This window comes from Euphorbia lathyris, chromosome 9, assembly GCF_963576675.1.
Source record: "Euphorbia lathyris chromosome 9, ddEupLath1.1, whole genome shotgun sequence".
NCBI lineage: Eukaryota > Viridiplantae > Streptophyta > Magnoliopsida > Malpighiales > Euphorbiaceae > Euphorbia > Euphorbia lathyris.
The window spans coordinates 69,936,205-69,962,228 of record NC_088918.1 but is presented as its reverse complement, the minus strand read 5'-3'; the positions used below and the strand labels follow the sequence as shown (position 1 = coordinate 69,962,228).

The 26,024-nt window shown below is 35.7% G+C and overlaps 2 protein-coding genes across 2 annotated transcripts; one reads left to right on the top strand and one right to left on the bottom strand.

Annotated features, from left to right (window-relative positions):
• Positions 1–2,269: 2,269 nt before the first annotated feature.
• LOC136206245 (patatin-like protein 7) lies at positions 2,270–4,563 on the top strand. Its single transcript, XM_065997217.1, has 3 exons — positions 2,270–3,293; positions 3,777–3,839; positions 3,952–4,563. The coding sequence occupies exons 1-3, from the start codon at positions 2,361–2,363 to the stop codon at positions 4,231–4,233; spliced, it is 1,278 nt and encodes a 425-aa protein (XP_065853289.1). The 5' UTR covers positions 2,270–2,360; the 3' UTR covers positions 4,234–4,563.
• Positions 4,564–15,264: 10,701 nt separating this feature from the next.
• Positions 15,265–16,909, bottom strand: LOC136206023 (pentatricopeptide repeat-containing protein At1g63080, mitochondrial-like). The gene has a single exon (XM_065996920.1). It carries the CDS (start codon positions 16,737–16,739, stop codon positions 15,729–15,731), a length of 1,011 nt encoding a protein of 336 aa, XP_065852992.1. The 5' UTR covers positions 16,740–16,909; the 3' UTR covers positions 15,265–15,728.
• Positions 16,910–26,024: the final 9,115 nt, after the last annotated feature.

Sequence of the window (26,024 nt, the reverse complement as noted above, 5' to 3'; positions counted from 1 at the left end):
AAGAGTAAAATTATTCTTAGTTGTAAATAGGGGTAATTACAAATAACTACCATGTGGTTTGACCGAATTGCGATGTGGTACCTGTGATATTTTTTTTTTACAAACACAACCCTATGGTTGCAAAATTTTACATGGTTTTTTTTTATTTTGCTAAATTTGGCCGATAACGACCTCAAAATGAAAAATTTCAAGAATTAAACTTATTTGGTATCATATTTATTATGGAACCATATTCTTAATTTTTTAAAATCATCATTTTTGGAGTTTTCTCTCTCTAAACATTTTCTTTCTCTCTCACAACACCTAAATGACCTCAAACCTAAAAAGTTGAAGAATTAAAGTTGCTTAAAATATCATTTAACTCTTGAAAATTTTCATTTCGAAGTCGTCATCGGCCAAGTTTGACAAAGTAAAAAAACATGTAAAATTTTGCATCCATAGGGTTGTGTTTGCAAAAAAAAATACCACATGTACCACATAGCAAATCGGCCAAACCACAGGGTAGTTATGTGTAATTAACCCTTGTAAATATTATGACCATTTTTTCACATTTTTCCTTTTATAATTTAATCGTTGATTAATTTAAAACATGTCCATTTTAGACATTTTAAATCCGAACAGCAGCAATTCAATATAATTTTACCAAACACTAGTAATTAAATAGCTAACAGCTTACTGCAACTGCAAACAGCTAACAGCTTCCTGCAACTGCAAACAGCTAACAGCAACCGCAACAGCTATTAGCTAACAGTTGAACCAAACGGGCCCTAAATATATGTATGGCATAAGTAGATTTAAGATTTTTTATAGAATAACGATAATTGTTTCATTAATAGAAAAAATAGTATAATATCAACATAAATGATTATAAAATTATAATTCAAAAATAAATCAGAGAAGGTTAAATCTGGATTTTTAATATCATAAATCGAGAGCAACAGTAGACAGTCCTTGAAACTGTTTTTGACACAATAGCGATAAACACACTCCATCCAAAATCGATTTCATAGTTTTTTTTCCTTAAAAAATAACTTCACGATTGATTTATTTATTTATGTGTGTTTTTTAATCTGCATATTCAAATGTATAGTTTTAACAAATACGAGTATTATTAAATACCTTAAAATTATATACGATAATCAAAAGAATATAGCTCGATTGGTACATTTCTAATTTTAAAGGTGTGAGGTTGTGAATTCAAATACATCCACTTACAAAAAATATATATATCATAAATAAATAAATTTATGTACGATAAAAATGAGAATTAAATATACTTTTTTTTTATAATTGCTCGGTTCGAGACTCATCGAGCAGCCTTTCCAATTAAAGTTTTCTGTATACTAGTAGTCGAATTCGATATCTCTAGTTTAAACGATTTGAAATCCTTAACCTTTTAAAACAACCTTAATTGGTTTAAATATACTTTTAAATGAGTGATGATTTTTTCTTTATGGAAAAGTATAAGTTTTAAGTCTCGTTCATTTACAAGAAAATGTCGCGTTTTCGAAAATATTGAGTAAGAGAAAAAGAACATGTCTAGCTATAACACTAAAAAATATTTTCCAGTATTTATTTATATTTTAGAGAATTCTTACGGAGATTGGAAATTAGCAATCCATTAGAATTTTATTTATCAGGATCGAAAATAAAAGAAAGATCGAAGAAATCATTATCACCAATTTGTATTTGTAAAGTCATGATTGGTAAAAACTCGTAATATTGATGATTTTATTTTTAGAATTTGATGGTAATTACATACTGTTAAAATTTGTAACGAATGGTGAAACAGAATAAATATACCTTCAAAAAATATAAAACTCATATTACATAGCTAATTGTATTTTTCAAAGACAGTGATTAATTATTCGAAGAAAAACACAAATAATACGGTGTAAAGTTTTAAAGTTTTAGAAAAATATTTTACTCTTAAAAAAAAAATTCAATAATATTTTATTATATTTTTTTTACTAATATATTTTTTTTTGTTTACTCATCTTTCTAAACAAATAAACAATAAAAAATAAAAGAAAATATTTTCTTTAGTAAGTTATATTTTAATAAAAGTTTCCCTATATAATCTAAAAAATAATAATTTTATAATTATGCAGTAAAAAAAGGAAAGTAGAAAGGGCAGAATATATAGCCGCGTGCCTGATTGCCGATTAATCGCCAAGTAAAAGAGGAATGTTCCACGATGGCCACGTCACTGCCTCACTGGATCGCCAAATTCCACACTATATAAGAATCCTCAACGCCTCCCCAATCTTCATCTTCTTCTTCAATTCCTTTTGCTTAATTAAAAATTCTCAACCTACAAATTCTCTGCGCTTAATTAATTCAATTTTTGCAGACCAAAAATGGCAGCCGCAATCACCACTCAGTCTAGCTTTGATGTTGACAAGCTCACCTTTGAAATCTTCTCCATTCTCGAAAACAAGTTCCTCTTCGGCGGATATGATGATCCTAATCCCAAAATTGCTCTTTCTCAAAATGATCACCAAAAACATTCTTCTGACGGTAGAGTCAGAGTCCTCTCCATCGACGGAGGCCGCGCTACTTCCGGTATTCTTGCCGCCAAGTCACTTTCTCATTTGGAGTCTTGCCTCCGCCGGAAATCTGGAAATTCCAGTGCTTCAATTTCTGATTACTTTGATGTTGTAGCTGGCTCTGGTAGTGGAGGCGTTTTAGCTTCTCTCCTGTTTACTCGCGGCAAAGATGGACGTCCTCTGTTCACTGCCGACGAAGCTCTTCGTTTTCTGATTGAGAATCGCAAGAAGCTTAACCAGTCAGTCTCTTCAAAAGGTCTTCTACGGCGATTTTGCCGTCCGCGGGGGAAGATGGAGAAGCCGTTACGCTCAGCTTTCGGAGAATGCACTTTGAAAGACACGATTAAGTCCGTTTTGATTCCCTGCTACGATCTGTCTACACGTGCTCCGTTCGTCTTCTCTCGAGCGGATGCTTTGGAAGTGGACAGTTACGATTTCAAGATGAGCGACGTGTGCCTCGCCACGATTGCTGAGCCGATGGTTAATGGAGCTGTAGAATTGAGCTCCGTCGACAAGAAGACGAAGATCTTCGCCGTCGATGGCGGGATCGCGATGAACAATCCGACCGCTGCCGCAATTACACACGTTTTGAACAATAAGCAGGAGTTCCCCCTGTGCAAAGGCGTAGAGGATCTGCTCGTAGTCTCCCTCGGAGGAGGCGGAGAGTCAGATTTTGGAACTAAAAATTTGAATTCATCACCGGCGCGATTCGCGTGGATCGCCGGAGAAGGAGCTTCCGATACGGTAATTTGCATTTATTGATTCACTTTTACTCTATTATCGTACTTTTTAACCGTTTTTCTGAAACACACCTTTTTTTTTTCCTTAAAAAACTTATAATGCATAGTAAATCTCAATTATTCTTATAACTTCAATTATATGAGTTAAAAACGATTCGATTCGATTCCATTAGAGTAATGAATCTATTTGAAGCTTTTAAATCTGATCTGACTCTATAATTATGAATGTAACAAAAATATTGGTGTTACGTTGGAGTGTCAGATTTCTACTTTGTATTAAATCATGTTGTCGTGTTAGAATTAACCATTAAATCATGTTATCGTATTAAAAATTGACCGGATCACGGATATATAGGTTATATTTGTCTTATGTGAGTGGGTGGTTATGTTTATGAAGGCTAATGGGCATTATAATATGAGCAATGAATGTTGTCTTGTAATGGTAGGTGAAGCTAATCAATTCTTGATTTTGTTTATAATTTAATAGGTTGATCAAGCTGTATCAATGGCGTTTGGTCAGTGTCGGACAAGCAATTATGTTCGCATTCAGGTAATTAATTAAATCATATTCATTCTTTCTTTCACTTTTTTGTTTACCTTTTCATCTGTTTTCAATCTGAAATCATGATAATAACACTTGAACGAACTCATCAAAATTGCAGGCAAATGGCATCATACCAAATGAAAAGTCACTGAAAGAAGCAGACATATTAGGGATGGCAGAGAAGATGTTAAAACAGAAAAATGTAGAATCCATACTGTTTAAAGGGAAGAAAATAGGTGAGAACACAAATTTAGACAAGTTAGAATCATTTGGTGGAGAGCTAATCAAGGAACAAGAGAGGAGAAAAACTAGTATTTTACCAATTGTGGCATTAAAGCAGGCATCACCATCACCTAGAACATCATCTGCTACAACTCTTTCAACTCTATCTTCCTGTTAATTAGTTCACCCTATTTCTTAAAATGTTAAAGGTTAATTATTACAGATCCAGAGTAAATTTAATTAATTGCCTTTTGCTGCTGCTGCCGCCGCTCGTGATGATGATTCTAAATCAAAGGCATCCGAGACAGGGCGAGTTGAGCTGAGCTGAGCTATATGTGATATGTGATGTTAATGTGCTACACTGACCATTTTTCTTTCTGGTCATTTTCTTCTCCCCCTTCAAAGTTCATGGCATATATATATGTATGTAGTTTTTATGTATAATCTATCTTTATAAATTGTAATTAGTTGGTTTGTGTATAAAGAATTATGAAACTTCTTTTGAGTATTTGGATGCTAATTTTGGCTTTGTATAAAGAACTATGAAACTTCTTCTAGTTAATGTCTCTGATTAAGGCCCTGGAGGGGCAGTGAAGAGGGAATGAATTATTTACACAATTGACAGCCTACTGGCAGCCAGATTTGACAATCAGTTGTGTTATCTCTAAATCCATTGCCATTTTAGTTTCATGTGTTAATCCCCCACAGCTCCGCATCGAAAGACCTGCCTCTGCCAATATTATGAATAATTCCTCGGATCCATTCCCATTTTGATTACGAATTAGCCACCAGCAGAGATCAAGTTAGAGACTTCATAGTTGCCCCAATTCCAACAATTAGACGCATAGATCAGGAAGATTGTGAAAACCCGAAAATGAGTTATATAATAGGACGGAGAGTGTAGGAGTTAACGAATTGATAATTTTTTTTATTAGTAGACTCGTTAAATGTCTGTATACTAGATTTTTTTAGTAGTAGTCTGATGCCTTGCAAAAGATCCAAACTATTCAATCCCATAAGAATTTAAGGAAGGCAGTTAGATTCTTAAACTCTTTAATTTTTTTTTTCTAATTAAGCCCTTAGACTTTTATTTCTTAACGAATTGAACCTTTTTTTAAGTATAAAAGTATACTTGTTTCAAATAGATACCTGTACTGTTATTTGATTCAAAGTACACAAGGATTTGATACAATACAACATTTTGATTTTGAAGAAAATTCCCGGGTAAAGTAAAAAGTGCATTTTAAAGGTGGTAGACATCTAACTCTTACAAGACTTCCCCCTCCAATTCTTTTTGGCAAGCGGTTGTTCCTAGGATTCGAAGCGACCTCTCGATCACATGATAATAACATTTACCGTTGCATTAAGGCTCGCCCCCTAGACATCTAAATCTTATAATAATAATAATAATAATAATAATAATAATAATAATAATAATTAGGTATAAAGTGAAATAAATACCCTAATATTAACAATTAAAAGTGATTTCACCTAATCAATTAAGGTAGATTTGAGTGGTTAAGGACCTCGATTCGCTTAAGTTAGATCTCGAGTTAGAATCCTAATGTATAAAGAAAGTCTTAATTGAGAGATAATCCATCTATAGTGTCTAACGATCGATAAGTTGGGTCAATTTAAAAATAATTCATTAAACTGTGTTTTCAGTCATGAATCATATTTGTATTTTTTAATGACGTTTAAAATTGACCAAATTTATTAATATTAGAGATAAAATTACATTATTTTAAACGTTAAAAGTAAAAATGCTCCGGACCCTCAAAATTGGAAGTATTTTTAACATTACCCTAATAATTATATTCTTTTAACTTTTCTTCTCCTTTGGCAAGTACAATTGTCTTCTTCCCAAAACATCTCACGGGCTACGTAGTTTAGATAAAGATGGATCAAACAAGATAAAAAAACAAACAAAAAACAATTAATTTGAATGAGTAAATTACAATTATGATACTTAAATTTTAATGTATTTTATAATTTAATACATGAATTTTGTTTTGTTTTTTTTCATTTAAAAAACTCAATCCTAAGGATGATTGAACATCGTGGCAAATTAGCGAAAAGTGATTCATCAATCAACCATATCACCCCTCGATCAATCTGAAACTCAACATACATCTTCAATAAAACGGAAAAGACCCTTTTTACTAATAAAAAAATGAATCGATCAACAGGTCACATCACCTTTTTTATTCAATCTAAAACTAAGCGCACAACCCACTAAAATGAAAAAGACAATTTTACCCTTATATATGATTTCTTAAAACATCTCTCAAGCAATTTAATTTAGAACTTACATGGTGAAAGTCTCAGCCTAATGGTTGAAAGTCTATCTATGATGGGGAAATTTTTTCTTTGTTATTTAACTTAAGCGTAATTGTGCAAATTTAAAAAAAAGTGTAAATTAGGACTTTAGTTCAAGTTTTTTAAGTTCAATTATTTGTATCTACTATTTACTGTTGTTATTAGATATTTATGATTTGCTTTTACTGCTAGTTGATAGAAATTAACTATTTTTTCTTCTAAAATAGTTATCAACAATTGTTCTTTATTCTAAGTAAATACTTGTTCGACTGTTTGAAGTGGAAATAAAAAAGAAAGCTACGAAATGGTTTGAAGATAGATTTTATGGAGTATTGAGTTAGTTTGAAGGGATAAGGTAACAAACATCGTAAGGTTATTAAAGTAGTATCAATTTAACCTTTACTTACAAAATAGTATTAATTTGATTCTAACGTTTGTTTATGAATTGTTATAATTACAATTACGTCTAATTACTTAAGAAAAGAAAGAGATAAAGTGTTAGGATTAAAATGACACTTTTTCATAAACACGGGATTAAATTAATATCATTTCATAAGTATTGGGGATTAAAATGACATTTTGTATGTAGAGGTGAAAGTGACATTTTTCTCGATAACTTGAGATTATTTTAGTAGCATATCCTTTATATTATACCCGAGAAGCAATATATCTGATTAATAATAATAATAATGCTTAAATCTACTATTTGGTCCTTGATTGATTCAAAATATTATTTGGTTTCTAATTTATTATTTGATAATATATGTTTGTGACCTATCCAAAATGCTTAAATTCCGTAAGCTCTCAACCCTAGATTAAGATTTTTACCACGAATTTAACCAAATAATATGTTATGGACAAAGATTAACATTGTTGGATAGCTCATAGAGCAAATGTTACCAAATAATACGGTAAGAGCCAAAAACCAAATTTTTGATAAATCAAGGGCTAAATAGTAATTTCATCCTAAAAAACGATACATACAATTTCATGTGAGATAATTGATGTTGAAAAATAAATATGTGTAAATGATATCAATTGATTGGTCCAATATATTACTCAATAGAGGATCCCGGATTCACCGACTTGAGGTGCTTAGGATGCTCTAATGATTTATGTGTATTCAATTGATGTTTTTTTGAGTGCTTTTGTATAAAAAATGAAAACCCCTACATAGCTTTCAAAGCATTTTCCAGAGACCATTAGATATTAGTGTGAGGACCAAATCATTAATTAATATTACTCCCAAAATACTGTAAAATTTCTCGCAATTCTAACGTTTGAGTCCCTAAAATCTTCTATCTAACATACCAAATTTATTTTCAAAATAACAGATTTCTTTCTAAAATAGCAAGATTTTATTGTTTTAATGTATTAGATACAATATATACTTGCTTTTTTTCACCTCTCCATCTTTTGAGAATATTGCATTGGAATATTGATGATTGTTTAAACAACTTTGGCTTGAAAAACTAATTGGTCCCTTGAATTTAAAGGTTATCTCCTTATCCATTGAACTTGCGTAAATTGTTTCATTAGAAATAGTTTGAGTTATAAAGGGTTGAACAAGTTAAAGATGTATCATTTAAGTAAATTCTAAAAGATAACAGATCATTATAACAACTTCATAGAGGATAATATATCATTTTAAATAAGTTTAGTGGTCAATAAGTCATTAAAAATAAATTCAGGGGGCTAATGATACGTTTTTAAAATTCAAGAAACTAATCAATACTTTTTCTGCTCAAATTTTGAGAGACCCTAATGTATCCGGCCTTTAAGCAGCGTACTTGTGAATTGTTGTGGTTATGGCCACGCAAAAACTAATGAACAAAGTACATAACAATTTAAAACTCCAAATTTTGAAATAGTATAACTTAAGAGAATTGTAAAAGTAATAGAAGTCAGATTGAAATGTTTTAAAGAAATTAAGTGCTCAAATTAAAGTGCATTTCAACGGGCGTTAGACATCTAACGCTTATAATAATTAGGGGAAATAATATATCCGTCTCTGCATTTTTATCTAGCATATTGTTTAGTTCTCGTATTTATAACTGTTGTTGCTCAAACTCAGAAAATAGGAACAGACCGAACAAAATTAAAATGGACAGAGTCGCGGACAATGTCGCTTTCTTTAAGACGTTCGCGGAACTGCCGAAATTTAGCAAACAGTATGAACTCCGGTCGCCTCCAGGATAAAACAACCCTCTTAAATACGATTTTCGTATTGCACCGTACGAAAATCGTTCTGTATACACTCTCTGTTTAACTTGCTCAGCTTTCGAAAAAATAAAGAATGAATGAAAGTAAATTGTGTTCTGAAGGCAGTCTCACATCTCCTATTTATACAAGAAAAAAGAGCTGTTTGAGCTCTGATTTCATGGAGAAAGAGAAGGAGGAAAATCTGGAAGGTGGAGGAGACTGAAGACACGTTCAGAAAAAATGGACGTTGTGAACAACGTTCACAAAGACTGAATCAGAGTAAAAAATAATTAAATAAAAATTAATTTCTGAAATTAAAAATAATATTAATTAATTAAATTTTTTTCAATAAAAAAATATACATTTTACACCAACCCAACCCGGCCCGGTTGGACGGCGCGCGCGCGTGTGTGGTGGTCAACCATGAAGATAGGTCCTCACCCTTTCACAAAAGTGGGTACCCCTTGGGGCACACCCCAAGCATGTGAGGACCTTCTTTATAAACATCTCCACTAAGTGCTTTGAAAGCAATGTGGGATGTTTTTCCACTTGAAAAACTCAAAGACATAAGAAGACACATGGATGAGCTTTATTTCACAAATTATATTTGAGCCAAGCCCAACAATCCCCCACTAGAATTTTTGAAATCATTTTACTGAGCAGTTACATAAGGTCAGACATAAGCAGAGGTATCTTTCGATTTGAACCTTTGCGTAGTGAATATAGTTCAGATTTTATTAGAGTGACTCGTAGTCTTGAACTCTATCTCTGACGTATATCACGCCATAACCTTTTCAGAGTGTAGTTCTAGTAGCCCGTGCGTTTATGGCCTTGCACGTCTATCCCGGTTTAGTGAATGCTCTAGAGTTTTGTCCTAAACTCATAGGAAGCGGCCTCACTTCCACATTCATATAGGTGAGTCTATCAAAAGTACTCCTGTAGCTATGTACTTTACTCCAAATGGAGTATAGACTTCATTAAGAGTTTCTATTATCTCAACCTCAAATCGCTTCAGGATATTCATGCTTCTAATTGCATGATCTGACTCATATTACAACACAACTTGTTATTACCCTTTGAACCTATTTCTTGGGATCTCCAGTCTATAGGTTGGGTTACCATTGTGTGTAACTCATCACTGTAGGGGCATAAGTCCCATACTCTTTGCCGTATTATGGACTTTCTCTCTAGCTAATCCTTTCGTCAAAGGATCGGCTAAATTCTCTTCTGAGCGTATGTGATCCACTCTAACAGCTCCTTTAGTGAGTAGCTGTCTCACAGTGCTATGCTTACGACGTATCTGTCGTTTCTTATCGTTGTAATAACGATTCTGAATCTTAGCAATAGCCGCGGTACTATCGTAGTGGATCAATATAGCTGGAATCGGTTTTTCCCATAGGGGAATCTCAGCTAACAAACTTCTCAACCAACCTGCTTCTTCACTAGCCACAGCTAGTGCAATCAGTTCTGATTCCATGGTTGATTGAGCTAGAATAGTCTGTTCCTTAGACTTCCATGAAACGGCACCACCAGCTATATTGAAAATATAGCCACTAGTAGCCTTGGAATCATCTGATAAGGTATTCCAGTCAGCATCACTATATCCTTCAAGGACTGCTGGAAACCTTTGATAATGTAATCCAAGTTTCATGGTTCTTTTAAGGTATCTCATGACCCTTTCTATAGCATTTCAATGCTCCACACTAGGTCTACTAGTAAATCTGCATAGCAGTCCTACGACATACGCGATGTCGGGTCTAGTACAATCAGTGGCGTAACGAAGACTGCCAATTATGCTAGCATACTCTGATTGTCTTACACTGTCTCCAGTGTTCTTAAAAAGTTTTATACTAGGGTCATAAGGTGTACATGCAGGTTTACAATCAAAGTAGTTATATTTCTTTAGAATCTTCTCAACGTAGTGAGATTGATCTAAAGAAATTCCAGTTTCAGACCTAGTTATCTTTATGCCAAGAATGACATTCGCTTCTCCTACATCTTTTTTTTTTTTTTTATAGTTTTCTCCTAGATCTTTCATGTCAAAGTTCTCACACAACATTGACTTAACAGCATTTACAACATGAATACTAGATCCAAAAATAAGCAAGTCATCAACATATAAGCAAATAATGGTGCAAAGACCATTTTCATATTTGTAGTAGATACACTTATCACTTTCATTCACCTTATAGCCATTTGAAATAATCAAGTTGTCAAATTTTGCATGCCATTGCTTAGGTGCTTGTTTTAGCCCATATAAAGACTTATCTAACTTGCATACCTTATGGGCTTGACCAAAGACTACAAAGCCCTCAGGTTGATCCATATAAACCTCTTCTTCTAGTTCACCATTCAAAAACGCAGTTTTAACATCCATTTGGTGCACTACTAGATTGTGCACAGAAGCAATAGCAATCAAAACACGTATAGACGTAATCCTAGTGACAGGTGAATAAGTATCAAAGAAATCAACATTTTCTCTTTGTCTAAAGCCTTTAGCTACAAGGCGAGCCTTAAACTTGTCTACTGAGCCATCAGGTTTCAGTTTCTTTTTAAGGATCCATTTACAACCTATTGGTTTACAACCTGGTGGTAAGTCTACTAAGTGCCAAGTTTGGTTTGACTCAAGTGAGTCCATTTCATCATTAATGGCTTCTTGCCATAAGTCAGCATCTAATGATGTTAAGGCTTCTTGTATGGTAAGTGGATCCTCTTCTACTGTGAAAGCATAAAAGTCAGAACCAAAGTCTTTAGATACTCTAGGTCTCTTACTTCTCCTAGGTTCAGATTCCTCAATCTCTTTTTGCACTATAGGTCTAGTAGCAGGTATGCTACTAGATGATGCACCCACACTATTTCTCAACTTAAAAGGAAATCTATCTTCATAAAAGTCAGCATCGTTCGACTCCAATATGACTTTCGCATTCAAATCATAGAACCTATATGCTTTGCTATTCACAGCATATCCAATAAACACACATTCATAAGCTCTACTAGCAAGTTTGACTCTATTAGGGTCAGGAATCCTAACATAAGCCAAACAACCCCAAGTTCTAAAATATGATAGACTAGGCGTTTTATTTTTCAAGATCTCATAAGGAGAGATTTTGTTTCTGGATTTAGGGACCCTATTTAGCACATAGCAAACAGTCAAAAGGATTTCTCCCCACCAATGTGAGGCGGCACCTGAACTAAGCATAATAGCTACTACAGATTCGGTAAGTGTCCTATTTTTCCTTTCAGCCTTTCCGTTCATTTCTGGTGAATAAGGTGATGTGGTTTCATGTATAATACCATGTGTTTTATAGAAATCAATAAACAGGCTAGAACCATATTCTGTGCCTCTATCGCTACGAAGTCTCTTGACTTTCCTATTGTATTGATTTTCTATTTCAACTATGAACAATTTAAACATGTCAAACGCTTCACTTTTATTTTTCATAAGATAAACAAAAGTAAAGTCAGAACAATCATCAATAAAGGTTATAAAGTACCGTTTGTCATTTCTAGTCAACTTTCCATCTAATTCACATATATCTGAATGAATTAAATCTAGAGGTTCAGAATCCCTAACAACAGATTTATGAGGTGTTTTTGTGATTTTTTCCTGACTACAATAATCACATTTAAGAAATTCATTCAAATTCAATTTTGGAATTAACCCTAAGTTACTCATATTTTTAATGATTCGCTTATTAACATGACAAAAACGAGCATGCCAAACATTAAAAGTACACAAAGAGTAAACAGAAGCATTCACTTTATTAATCTCAACATTCAACTTAAACATGCCTTCAGTAGCATAACCTTTTCCTACGAATACATTGTTCTTAGTTAAAGTAAATAAATCTGCTCCTATAGTCTGAGTAAAACCAGCCTTGTTGAGTAGATAGCTCGAAACCAAATTTTTTCTCATTTCTGGAGTATGCATCACATCCTTCAAAGTTAAGGTTTTTCCAGATGTGAAGTTCAATTCCACACTACCAATTCCAGCAACAATAGTGGTATGGGAATCACCCAATAACACTTTCTTATCTTCGGTCACAGCACTGTATGTTTTGAACATACTTCTATCATAGCAAACATGGCGAGAAGCACCAGTGTCTACCCACCACCCATCTGATCCACCTATGAGGTTGATCTCAGAAATCATAGCAACAAAGTTATGTTGCTCTTCAGTCAGGTTAACACTAGGAGTAGTGTTTGGTCTGTTCCTGCACTTACGTGCCATATGACCTGGTTTCCCACAATTAAAGCATAGGAAAGCAGCATCATTTCTAGGTGGTAGTTGATGTGGCCTATTTTGGTTCCTTTGAAGGTTCCAATTCAAATTAACTCGGGTGTTGCGGTTTTGGATTGGTTTGCGGTTCTGATTCTTAAAATTCTTTTGAGTGGGTTTCAGAACCGCAATGGACCTTTTAGTGCTATTAGAAACAATAAGCACTTCCTCTTTTAAATCTTGTTTTCGAGCTTCCTCCTCAATTCGGATGCGAGTAATCAAACTTTCCATCGAAAATTCTTTTGTTTTGTGCCTCAAAATATTTTTAAAATCTTTCCACGAAGAAGGCAATTTGTCAATTATGACAGCAACTTGAAATTGATCGTTTAAAGGCATACCTTCTGAAATAATTTCATGTGCTATCTTCTGTAATTCATGAGATTGAATTTCCACTGACTTGTCATCAGTCATCTGGAATTTGAGGTAGCGACTTACAACGTATTTTTTCGATCCGGCCTCCTCAGTGTCATACTTCCTCTGCAGAGCTTCCCAAATTTCTTGTGCTGTTTTTTCTTCAGCAGTGTAGTAATCATACAGATCGTCAGTCAGTCCATTGAGTATATAATTTTTGCACAGAAAATCATTTTCTGTCCATCTCTCAGCAGCACGAACAGCAGCACGAACATCTGCCTCGTCACCATCTTCAGGAACAATTGGTTTTTCCGAAGTCAGAACAGAAGCTACCTTCTTTGTTGTGAGGTAGAACAACATCTTCTGTCTCTATCTTCGGAAATGAGCTCCTTCATACCGGAATGGTTTGTTAATCTCAACAATCCCATTTGATTGTTCGGTAGCCATCAGCAGTAATCGAATCGTCTTAAAATTGTTGTTGCTCGAACTCAGAAAATAGGAACAGACCGAACAAAATTAAAATGGGCAGAGTCGCGGACAATGTTGCTTTCTTTAAGACGTTCGCGGAACTGCCGGAATTTAGCAAACAGTATGAACTCCGGTCGCCTCCAGGATAAAACAGCCCTCTTAAATACGATTTTCGTATTGCACCGTACGAAAATCGTTCTGTATACACTCTCTGTTTAACTTGCTCAGCTTTCGAAAAAATAAAGAATGAATGAAAGTAAATTGTGTTCTGAAGGCAGTCTCACATCTCCTATTTATACAAGAAAAAAGAGCTGTTTGAGCTCTGATTTCATGGAGAAAGAGAAGGAGGAAAATCTGGAAGGTGGAGGAGACTGAAGACACGTTCAGAAAAAATGGACGTTGTGAACAACGTTCACAAAGACTGAATCAGAGTAAAAAATAATTAAATAAAAATTAATTTCCGAAATTAAAAATAATATTAATTAATTAAATTTTTTTCAATAAAAAAATATACATTTTACACCAACCCAACCCGCCCCGGTCGGCGCGCGCGTGTGTGGTGGTCAACCATGAAGATAGGTCCTCACCCTTTCACAAAAGTGGGTACCCCTTGGGGCACACCCCAAGCATGTGAGGACCTTCTTTATAAACATCTCCACTAAGTGCTTTGAAAGCAATGTGGGATGTTTTTCCACTTGAAAAACTCAAAGACATAAGAAGACACATGGGTGGGCTTTATTTCACAAATTATATTTGGGCCAAGCCCAACAATAACAGTCAACTGCATTAAAATCATGAGGTAAACATAAAAGAAAAGGGAAAAAACCTTATCTGACAAGTAAGCCGCTTTCAAGCTCTCCAACGGTAGTGTAGTAAGGGTTCATTCTAAGCGAACCAGTAGCAAAGCGGTTGAAAGCATTCTATAGGGAAGAAACATGATGGGTTCAAGCCTTTCTGAGGCAGTATTCCATCAAAGAAATAGCCTTACTAGCATCCTAAAGACAGACCCAAAATGGCAGCCATTATTGAAACACTTGAAGCTCAAGAATCTTACAAGGACATAGTCCCTAGAACCTGTAGTCCCTAGAATTACTCAGAGCAAACAGGAACTTAAAAACTGTTATTCCTTTCGTTTCATTTCATTGCAGAAACTGTCTGAAACTATAATTGCCCTGCAGATGTTAAGACAGACACTCGAAAACAGAATAACACGTTTCTGAAGAACATAAGCTGTAGAAAATCACAATATTCATTTGAAAAGAAGATGAGATATGTATGATCTTCCACCAGCTGGAGTTCAATTAAGTTCACCTATTCACAACATTTAACAACTCATTCAATCTAGAATCTAGATGTTGAGTAACCAAGAACACATTCTGAACTGAAATTGGCAGGAAGGACTAAAAGCAGTTCAAATAGTTCGCCTATTATACTAAACACAAGATTTTATGCTCATTTACAATCAACATGAACTCCAAAGTGGGAAAGTAGTTAGTGAAGCTAAAGAGATCAGATACAATTTCAAGGACATTCTCCTATCCTAGGCATCTATACATCAAAAAATTTAACAATCAAGAAGATGAGATAATATTGAAACATGATGATGCGTATACAGATACTATCACATTAGTATAGTAAGGAATTAAATCTTTCCGGTTTTCGATTCCAAGAAGAACATGATAAGAAGTAATTCAGTAGCACTGATGGAGCATCACAAAATGTGGTATGAAAATTATTTTTAACAATTTAAATAAACTAAAACAAAAGAAAAAAATCCACTTTCAGTAAGTCATCAAATTACAGATTCTTCAAGATGATTTCGTCCTTGCAAGATAGATCAACTACTATAGCTACTGTAGAGTTATCCGCAAAAAAGCCTTGTTCGCACATTTCACGTATGAGCTCTATCCCCGTGGACAAATTCTTGTGCCGTAGAAATCTATGAATAATCACGTTGTAAGAGACACTATTTGGTGGGCAGCTATGTTCTTTCATTTCCCTGAACACATTATATGCTTCATCTAGTAATCCTTTTTTACAAAGTCCATTAATCATTATAGTATATGTTTGCACATCAGGTTGCAACCCTCCAAACCAAATCCATCTATTAACGAACTGTAAGTGATAACATTGAGCTCTATACCTTGTTGAATCATTGTTCCGACCACACATCTAGCCTTATCCACCATTCCTTTCTTGCATAATTCATCAACAAGTATACTAAAGGTAACTATATTTGGTGCTATGTTCTGATCCAACATGTCACTGAACAATGTAGAAGCTTTTTTCCACTGCCCTGAATAGCATAAAGCGTGAAGTAAAGAACTGTAGGTAACAACATCAGGCAAAATTCCTTCATTTGTAATCTTGAAGAATAGGTGAAATGCTTCCTTAACCGGACCATACTTGCAAAGACTATCAATTAAAGAATTGTATGTCACCAGATTAGGCTCACAACCTCTCCTAGCCATTTCTTCAAACAAACCAAAGGCCACATTGAATTTTCCCATTTTAGATAGAGAATTGACAATCATGTTATAAGTTTGTACATCAGGTTGATATCCTATGGAGACTATCTTGTCAAAACAATCTACTGCTTCAGCAACTTTAGCTTGTATACATAAACCATTAATCAGAGTGTTAAAGGTTATGATGTTAGGCTTCAAACCAAGTTTGAACGTTTTCCCTAAAACAGAGAATCCAAAATCGACCCGGTGTAAATGGCAAAAGCAATTGATCAAAATATTAGCAGTACAAATATCAGGCGAAATTCCCACAAACTCCATCTGATTGGAGAAAGAAAGGACAGTCTGGAAATGCTTCATTCTAACTAGGACAGATAACAATTTGTTGAATTGAATGATAGAAGGGGATGGATTCACACGAAGCATATGATTGAAGGAAGACATGACATCATGAAAGTTGTATTGGGTTGTAGCTCCTCTCACTTTTGCTGGAGTATGAATTTGATGATGAGAAAATGAATTCGCAGAAATAGGAATTAGTACCTGATGATGATGAGATGAAAACGAAGTGCGAAGACGTCTGCTGCTCGACCTTAGCATCGTGGATCTGATTTTAGGGTTCGGAAATTGAAGGGTGTGGGGGTGGGGACCCTCTGAACAGCAGATCTAAATCTATGGCTTAAAGATTGAAACTCCAGATAGAAATCGCAAGTTCGACAATGACGCAAACTTGTTAAAATTGGTCTCTTTTTCTCTTTCCTTTGTGTTTGCCGGGCTTTACATTCACTATATCCATAAAGATGCAATATAAATTAAGTTTGTCCAGCTCGACTCTTCTCTATATTATATTTACATTGATTAATTAAATATTTATATTTTTTTTTATTTTTTACAAGAACTAAATTAATGAACCATGGCACCGTAAAAGTTTAGTACATATAACAAAAGAAAAATTTGAATAACATCAAAAGTATGTTAATGAAACCAATAAAGAAGTCGTCGTTACTAACAAAAGAGTTCAACATTGATCAATTAAATTATCAAATTCAAAATGATCCAGCTTTGTTGAGTAAATGGCGTTAGCTATGAGCTTCGAAGTCTATTTCTAATTTTTAAATTGTTAATAGTTAAATTTTTATAGATTGTGAAAATTGCTAAAAATTTGAAGATAAAATTAGCATTAATAAGATTTCCAGCAGTGTCACAAGTTTAACAGTATCTTCGGTCTTAACTAATTATACTGGCAAAGCCGGTACAGAAAATTTATGAGCCCTTGGCGAAACAAGAAATAAGAGTCCCTTTATACGTAAAAATTTAAAATATGTTTTAATAAAGTAATAATTGTACGGTACATATTACTATGTTCACCAAAATATACTTCTATTTATCCAGAATCGCAAAGATATTTCACAATGTTTTTAAATTAACTCTTCGCTTATATTCAAAAAATCAATTAGATTCTTTTTTGAAGTCTAAAATGTCAATTATTTCGACTCTTTAAAACCTAAATAGTATTAATATATGTTATACAAAAAAAAAGTACTCCATACATTTATAGACTTAAAAAAAAGGACCCTCTATAGCCCTGGGCCCTAGGCCCAGCTTCAGCCCTGTATACCGGTTAATGTTACACGTAACTATACTGGTTACAGATAAAAATAAATCTCATAAAAGTGTTTAGTTTTAAATTTAGTTTTAAATTATTTATATACTATTTAAGTGACTTTGAATACTTTTGATTTTAATTGTTTAAAATATTTGTACACTTTTGATTAAATTGTACAATAATTATTTATGATTGTGATACTTTAGAAATTGGATCAAGAAAATTATAGGGATAAATGAAGTAAACAGACATTGATTCATTTACTGATCCATTTATGGCCCGCTCGTAACCTAATCTAAATAGGATTAAGATTATGGCTAGGGAGGCTAAAACCCTAAGAAAGGAAACATAAGATAGAGACTCTCTCTCTCTCTCTTTCCTATGCGTTCCTTCTCTCTCCTTTTGTCTTTGAGTTTTGTTCTTAGTTCGTGAACAAGGGTAATTCCTGCTTTATTGTGGTAACCTCCTAGATTGGTGTATGGAGCCAATGTTAATCACTTCCGCTGTTATTCAACAGATCTGTGCTACAAGAGGTAAGTCTAAAGCTGTTGGTTTACTTATTGATTAGATCCGGGTTCGTTACCCATCCCTTAAAAGTTAGAGAAATCCATTAGGCTTCTCCATTGAAGCCTTCATTAGTATCAGAGCTCTTTAACTCCATGTTCCATCGTTAGGAATCCTTTATGCATGATTTATGATTCCATTAGTTTATTTGATTTAATAAATAAATGCTTGGTTGAGTCAAGTCTCAAATCTATGTTTTTAATGTGTCTCGGGATATTTTTGGTCTGCCAAAATCGCCTCTGGGGCTGTTGGAATTTTCTGGCAATTTTTAAACCCCTTCAAACACGCCAATTAGGGTCTGGTTTCTCTATAACGCCTATTTTTCAAGAAAGCAACCTGTAATAATAGATTGTTGGAATTAAATCAAGTTGGACCGAACAATGATGCACTTGAAAATGGCAGCCATTATTGAAACACTTGAATCTTAAAGGACATAGATAACATCATATACTGTTTAACTGTCTTTTCATTGCAGTAACTATCTGGAAACTATAACTGTTATTCCTTTCTTTTCATTACAGAAACTATAACTGCCCTGCACATGTTAAGACATGCAAGTATAGCACACACTCGAAAACAAAATAACACGTTTCTAAAAATCACAATATTCATTTGAAGAGAAGATGAGATATGTATGATCTTCCTTCCACCAGCTGAAGTTCAATTAACTTCTACAAGAAAGTTTCTCAACTGAAATTATGCTCTACAAAATATTAAAAGTATATAGACACAAATTTAAAGATATTGTTAGCGATATTTTTGAAATGTGGTCAATCTCAATATTGTCACGTGTGGATTTGAGTCTGGGCGTGTCAGGGAAGTAATTCCCAATTCATTTAGATAATTACATAATAAATATGCATGTATAACTTGACTTTTAAACAAAATGACTGACGATGGATACAAGGGCAAAGAAAATCGTCATTTTGGGTTCCTAGTGCCGCTACAGAAGTTTTATTAGAACAACGATAGCTACAAAAAATAAAGTGCAAAATTGACACAGATTTTGAGGAAAAGTCAATTTTATTGATAGGAATAGCTTGATTACAAAAAAATGATGAATTGAAATGCGATTACAATTCAATTTATGTCTATCCATAAATAGATAAATCAATTGTAGATGTGAATCATAAAATAAAATACGAACGATACATCAATTGGAATGTGACAATTAAATAACGGAATTGAAATGCTACAAATAGAATTGAAATGACAAACTCGAAGCCAATTGCTTGCTTGCTTGCTTGCTTGGCATGTCTTCATTAGATTCCACGAACGTGAGTGGGACTTGAACAAACGATCAGATATTTGAACGTCTTGAGCTTGAATTTCCAATGATGATTTGATGATGACTGTGGACGAATTGAATGCTTGGACAATTTTACGTTTAGGATCGGGGATTGACGAGTGATTTTGAATTGGAATTGGACGAGAAACTAAACAATTGTCAAGCAAAAGGGATGACTCAAGATTAAATCAATTTCTATCACAAAATTAAATAATAAAAACAGAATTTTGAAAGCTGAAACAAAAAATAGAGACACCAAAACGTGTATAAAATGAATTTTCAGACACAGAATTGAGCAAAACGAAAGCCTAGAACCAAAATTAGGATGTTGGGAACAACAATAAAGTGGAAATTTAACTAACTCTTTAGGCATAGGCCTTGCTTCCAAGCCCCATTGCTACTTGCATATGGACCCGAATTAGACCCACGAACACATCACAAATTTCCCGAGATGTCTAGTTTCTGAAAAACTTGACCTCGTGTGAAAATTCATTCGTTTGATACCCCGAATGTCCAATTGAAGTGATATTGGTATGGCAGACCCACACTCTAACTTCCGAAGCTTATTTCTCTCTTTATATAGACCCAAATTAGGTCAATGAATGAGCACATCACGGATTCCTCGAGATGTCTAGTTTCTGGAACACTCGACCTTGAGAAAAATTTGTCAATCAAATGGTCCGTGGAATTGATGTTGGTGCTGCTGAAAAGAGGGTCATTTTTTTATCTTTTTCTTTTTCTCTTCTTTTCCGTGTTCTGGAGGCCAGCTCGCCGAGCTGGAGACCAGTAGTGTCAGAGGGAAGATTTTTTCGATTTTTCATTTATTTATTATTTTCTTTTATATTTATTAATAAGAATTACAATATGCTAAATATATAGAATTTATTTTATGAACCAAATACCAATATGTTGTAGAAAATCACAATATTCATTTGAAAAGAAGATATAAGTATGATCTTCAACCAGCTGATGTTCAATTAAGTTCACCTATTCAATTTTATGATCACAAGAACTGTATGTCACCAGATTAGGCTCACAACCTCTCCTAGCCATTTCTTCAAGCAAACCAAATGCCACATTGAATTTTCCCATTTTAGACAGAGAATTAACAATGACGGTATACGTCTTTACATCAGGTTGATACCCTATGGCGATTATCTTGTCAAAACAATCTACTGCTTCAACAAGGTTAGCTTGTATACATAAACCATTAATCAAAGTGTTAAAGGTTATGATGTCAGGCTCCAAACCAAGTTTGAACATTTTCCCTAAAACAGAAAATCCAAAATCGACCCGGTGTAAATGGCAAAAGCAATTGATCAAAATATTAGCAGTATAAACATCAGGTGAAATTCCCACAAACTCCATCTGCTTGGAGAAAGAAAGGACAGCCTGGAAATGCTTCATTCTAACTAGTGCAGATAACAATTTGTTGAATTGAATGATAGAAGGGGATGGATTCAAACGAAGCATATGATTGAAGGAAGACATGACATCATGAAAGTTGTATTGGGTTGGAGCTCCTCTCACTTTTGCTGGAGTATGAATTTGATGATGAGAAAATGAATTTGCAGAAATAGGAATTACCTGATGATGATGATGAGATGAAAACGAAGTGCGAAGGCGTCTGCTGCTCCACTTTAGCATCGTGGATCTGATTTTAGGGTTCGGAAATTGAAGGGTATGAAAATCAATGTGGGGAAACCTCTGAACAGCAGATCTAATAAATCTATGTTTCGCTTCTCTTTCCTTTGTTTTTGCTGGGCTTTACATAAAGATGCAACATTCATATAACAAATTCGAATTATACATAGACATGTTGATGTTAGTTGATCAAGCCCGTCCAAACTCGTTTTTTACAGGTTGACTTGAATAATGTATATTTGAGGTTTAGCCTAACCCGATTCAGACTTATTCGCATATAAATTAAGGGCATGTTAGGTTCAGTTGTTAGCTAATAGTTGTATTGTCATTAGTTGTTTAATTATTAGTGTTTTGGGAAAATTATATTGAACTATTGTTTTTTTTTTGAACAGAAAGATGACTTTATTTATGAAACCGGCATAATACCGTCCTTAATAATAGCATCTATGAGCCAATGTGGCACAGAAGAAGAACAAAAATCGCTAGCAATGGAACGGGCTTGCCTAGCCGTAGCATGAGCAGCACCATTCGCTATTCGATGACTAAATGAAATTTTAAAACCCGGATAGCAACTAAGAATAGAGACACAATCTCGTATTAATAACCCAAACTCGGATAGATCAAACCTGGATGATTTGATATGATCGACCACGGTTTTGGCATCTGATTCGAACTAAACCTGAGTGTATCCCATTCCCGCCATCCATAATATACTTGTTCTGATTGCGAGGGCCTCGATGATTTTTGGTTCTTTTACAACCCCTATAACGCTGCTGCTGCAGCAAACAAAATTCCCTTGATCATCTCGTACCACCGCTCCCATTCCTCTTGTTCCTTCGTCTTTAAATATCGCTCCGTCTACATTGCACTTGACGAAGCCTTGTTGTGGTCGCTGCCAGGGGGTGCCGCTGCTGCTGTTGTATCTAACAATGCTGGCGGGGATGTTCGAACAGCTCGTCCGGAAAGCTCGCCAATCATTGAAACTTTCACGCACAATTCTGCAGCATTGTTGTATTGTCTGAACATTGTCCGTCCATATCAGTTAGTTCTGCCTCTTCCATATGACTTGTAGACTGATAATAACACGCACCATACTGTCAACTGTCAAGTTCGCTAATTGTGCGAGTAACCAGTCCGCTGTATCCGCATTGTGCAGGTTCGGGGTATTGCTTCCCATCTCTCGCCACGTTTCTTTTGCTGAAATACATTGAAAGAAAAGGTGCTCCTCCGTTTCTGGTTCAGACCTGCAAAATGGACAAACGTCAGTAATATTGACCCCCCTTCTTCCAAGTCGGTTACGCGTTGGGAGGCATCGACGATTTATACGCCACAGGAAATTTTTCATCTTAGGAGGTATCAGTAAATTCCACAATTTCCTCCACCCCTCCGACTCCACTTCCCCACTTCTACCTTCCATGGCCACTTTGTATCCCGACTTAACGGTGTAAATTGCTTCCTTCGACCAGCTCCATACCCACTCATCCTCAATCTCTCTGTAAGGGAGAATGATAGCCAAAATAGCTGCTGCTTCCTCTTCACAAAAACAGCCCCTCACTTTTTCATTGTCCCAGGCCCGTGCGTCCTCTCTGATCAAATCTGACACTCTCATGTCTTCCATGCCTGGGACGCAGTAGGAGTTGATGCGGAAATTCAATAAGTTAGGGACCCAGGGATCATCCCAGACCCTTATCTTACTGCCCGTCCCCACTTTCCAGCGCATCCCCTTCTTCAAAATATCTATACCATTCCAGATACTACGCCAGATTGCACTCAGATTTTTTCCAAGCTTAGCCGTCAGTATTGATTCGTCAGGGAAATATTTAGCTTTAAACACCTTACCCACCAATGTATCCGACGAGCGAATTAATTTCCATCCCTGTTTTGCTAAAAGTGCGAGGTTGAACATACGGAGGTCCCGAAACCCAAGGCCTCCCTGTTCCTTGCTATAGCACAACTTCGCCTAATCGAACCAATGCAATCCTCTTTTGCCATCCGGTTTTGAACCCCACCAGAACGAGTTCATTATTTTTTGTAGGTCCTCACAAACTGAAATAGGGAGAAGGAAAGTACTCATGCAAAATGTTGGCAATGCTTGAGCAACCGATTTGATTAATACTTCCTTACCAGCACTAGATAAGAACCTGTGTCCCCAAGCTCCAAACTTTCTCCTTAACCGGTCAATCAGAAATGTGAATATACGCCTTTTGGATCTCCCAATCAGCGAAGGCAGCCCTAAATACCGTCCAGTATCAAGCGGGTTGCTTACCTTCAAAATGTCCCTTATGCTTCGTCTGACTTCTTCTTTAACATTCGAACTAAAGTATATCCCAGATTTACTTAAATTCACTGCTTGGCCTGATGCCTGCTCGTATTCATTCAAAAGATCCAGCATTTTCCTCGTTTGGGAGTCCGTAGCACCAAAGAATAAGAAGCTATCATCAGCGAAAAATAAATGAGTGATTGCCGGAGCTCTTCTGCACACTTTGCATCCTGTTATACTATTGTCCCGCTCAGCCTGTGATATTAGCCTGGATAAAACTTCAGCACAGATAATGAATAAGTAGGGAGATAGGGGGTCTCCCTGACGTAATCCTCTACCCGGGATAATTGTCTCAGTTAACTCATTATTCACGGAAACCTTATATTTTACCCTTGTGACACACCACATTATCCAATTTATCCACTTCTCCTCAAAACCCATTCTACTCATCACTTTCTCCAGGAAGCTCCAGTCAACCCTGTCATAAGCCTTACTAATATCAATCTTCAAGGCCACTTCACCTACATCTCCCCTGTTGTGCCTCTTCATATAGTGTATTGTTTCAAAGGCCACCTGAACGCTATCAATGATGGATCTGCCTGGCACAAAAGCGGACTGAGTATCACTGATTATCTTTGGCAATATACCCTTAAGCCTATTGGCGAGGACCTTAGCAATTACTTTGTACAAAACATTGCATAAGGAGATTGGTCTGAATTCCTTGAGGGATCCCGGTGAATTGCATTTTGGAATTAATACAATTACCGTATCGTTCAGTCTTTCCGGGAACTCGTTCCTCTCCAACCACTCAATACACCCAATTGTCACCTCCTTCCCAATCACATCCCAAAATTACTGAAAAAACTTCGGGTTAAGCCCATCTGGTCCTGGAGATTTGTCAGGATGCATAGAAAATACAGCAGCTGTAAATTCCTCCATTGTGAACGGGGCTGTTAGGACCTCATTCATATCCGCCTCTACTAACACAGGAACCACTTCCAGAGTTTGAGAAGAAATAGAAGAAGATGGAGAGAAAACAGTAGTAAAATAATCCCTCACATGAATCAATAGATCAACATTGTTATCAATATACTGACCTGATTCCGTAGCTAGGCCGGCTATGAAGTTCTGCTTTTTTCGACTCTTCACACTTGCATGAAAGAATTGTGTTTCTGTCCCCATCTTTAATCCAGTACATTTTTGCTCTTTGTCTCCAGTATGTGTCTTCCTGTTCAAGCACTTCGTTCAACTTTCGCTTTGCTAGATAGTATTGTGCTATAGAATTTGGGTCAGTTCTATCATAGGCTTGCTCCATCATTCTTTTCCACTTCTCAATCCGCTGGCTGAATTTTGTGTTGAAATTTCTGCCCCAGCTATCCATTATGCGTGTGCAACTATCAAGTTTGCTAATTACAGTTGCTTCCTTGCTTTGCTTCCAATGATCCTGAACCTTTTTAAGGAATTCATGTTCTTTCGTCCACATCGACTCGAATCTGAACCTTTTCCGCCTGCTAACTCTCTCCTTCCGGATTAACTGCAGACACAAGGTATTATGATCCGAATACACCACGACTCTATTCTGTAAGCTGTAATCTGAATACATCTCTAACCAGCTTTCTGATGCGAAACCTCTGTCTAGCTTCTCTCTGACACAGCTGTCAGTATTTCTACCTCTTTCCCAGGTATACCTATTGCCCTACATTCTGAGCTCATGTAACTCGCAATCTCTGATTGCAGATGAAAATTCTCTCATTAAATTAGGAGGATATACAGCTCCACCTTCCTTTTCCTCTTCCTGCAGAATACAGTTAAAGTCGCCCATCACCAAACACGGAACTGTCAAAGATGTTGCCAAGGTCCGTAGTAGAGCCCAAGACTCTCCCTGTCTATTTCGCTCTGCATAGCCATAGAAACCTACAAACTTCCACTGTGTCGCATCAGTGTTAGTAATCAACACATCAATGTGATGATCAGAGTAACTTTGGAGCGTTACCGTCAACCCTGACCTCCAAAACAGTGCAAGCCCTCCACTTCTACCTCGTCTGTTCACTGCTAAACTACCTTCAAACTGTAACATTTGTCCAATACTTGTTATCCTGTTTTCCTCCACCAACGTTTCCATGAGGAAAATCAGATCCGACCCTTGGGATTTTACTGTTTCTTTCAGTACACGAACTGCCCAGTGGTTTCCCAGGCCACGACAGTTCCAAACTAATAGATTCATAACACCCGGCGGCCCTCATCCTTGGGGCTCGCCGATTCAGAGAAAACAGAACAATTCTCATCCCCTTGGGAAACAGAAATGTTCTCCGCCATTTGTATATCTTTTCCTTTACCCTTATTGCCACTCTCCTCCCTTCTACGCTTCTTTGCTTCTAACAGTTCAATTTCGTCCTCCTCTTCATCCTGTATTTGCTCTTCCACTTCTCCTTCTCTCCCCTTACTATCATTTGTCCCTTCCTCCCCACACGGGATTTTCAACTGTGGACCCGTCGCGGCTGAGATTATCACCTCCGGCTCCTT

Bases quoted from the DNA above. Each gene is read 5' to 3' on its own strand.
- LOC136206245 (XM_065997217.1), top strand. From the start codon at position 2,361: ATGGCAGCCGCAATCACCACTCAGTCTAGCTTTGATGTTGACAAGCTC. The intron at 3,294-3,776 runs GTAATTTGCATT...ATAATTTAATAG, and splicing joins GAGAAGGAGCTTCCGATACG to GTTGATCAAGCTGTATCAAT. The intron at 3,840-3,951 runs GTAATTAATTAA...TCAAAATTGCAG, and splicing joins GCAATTATGTTCGCATTCAG to GCAAATGGCATCATACCAAA.
- LOC136206023 (XM_065996920.1), bottom strand. From the start codon at position 16,739: ATGCTAAGGTCGAGCAGCAGACGTCTTCGCACTTCGTTTTCATCTCAT.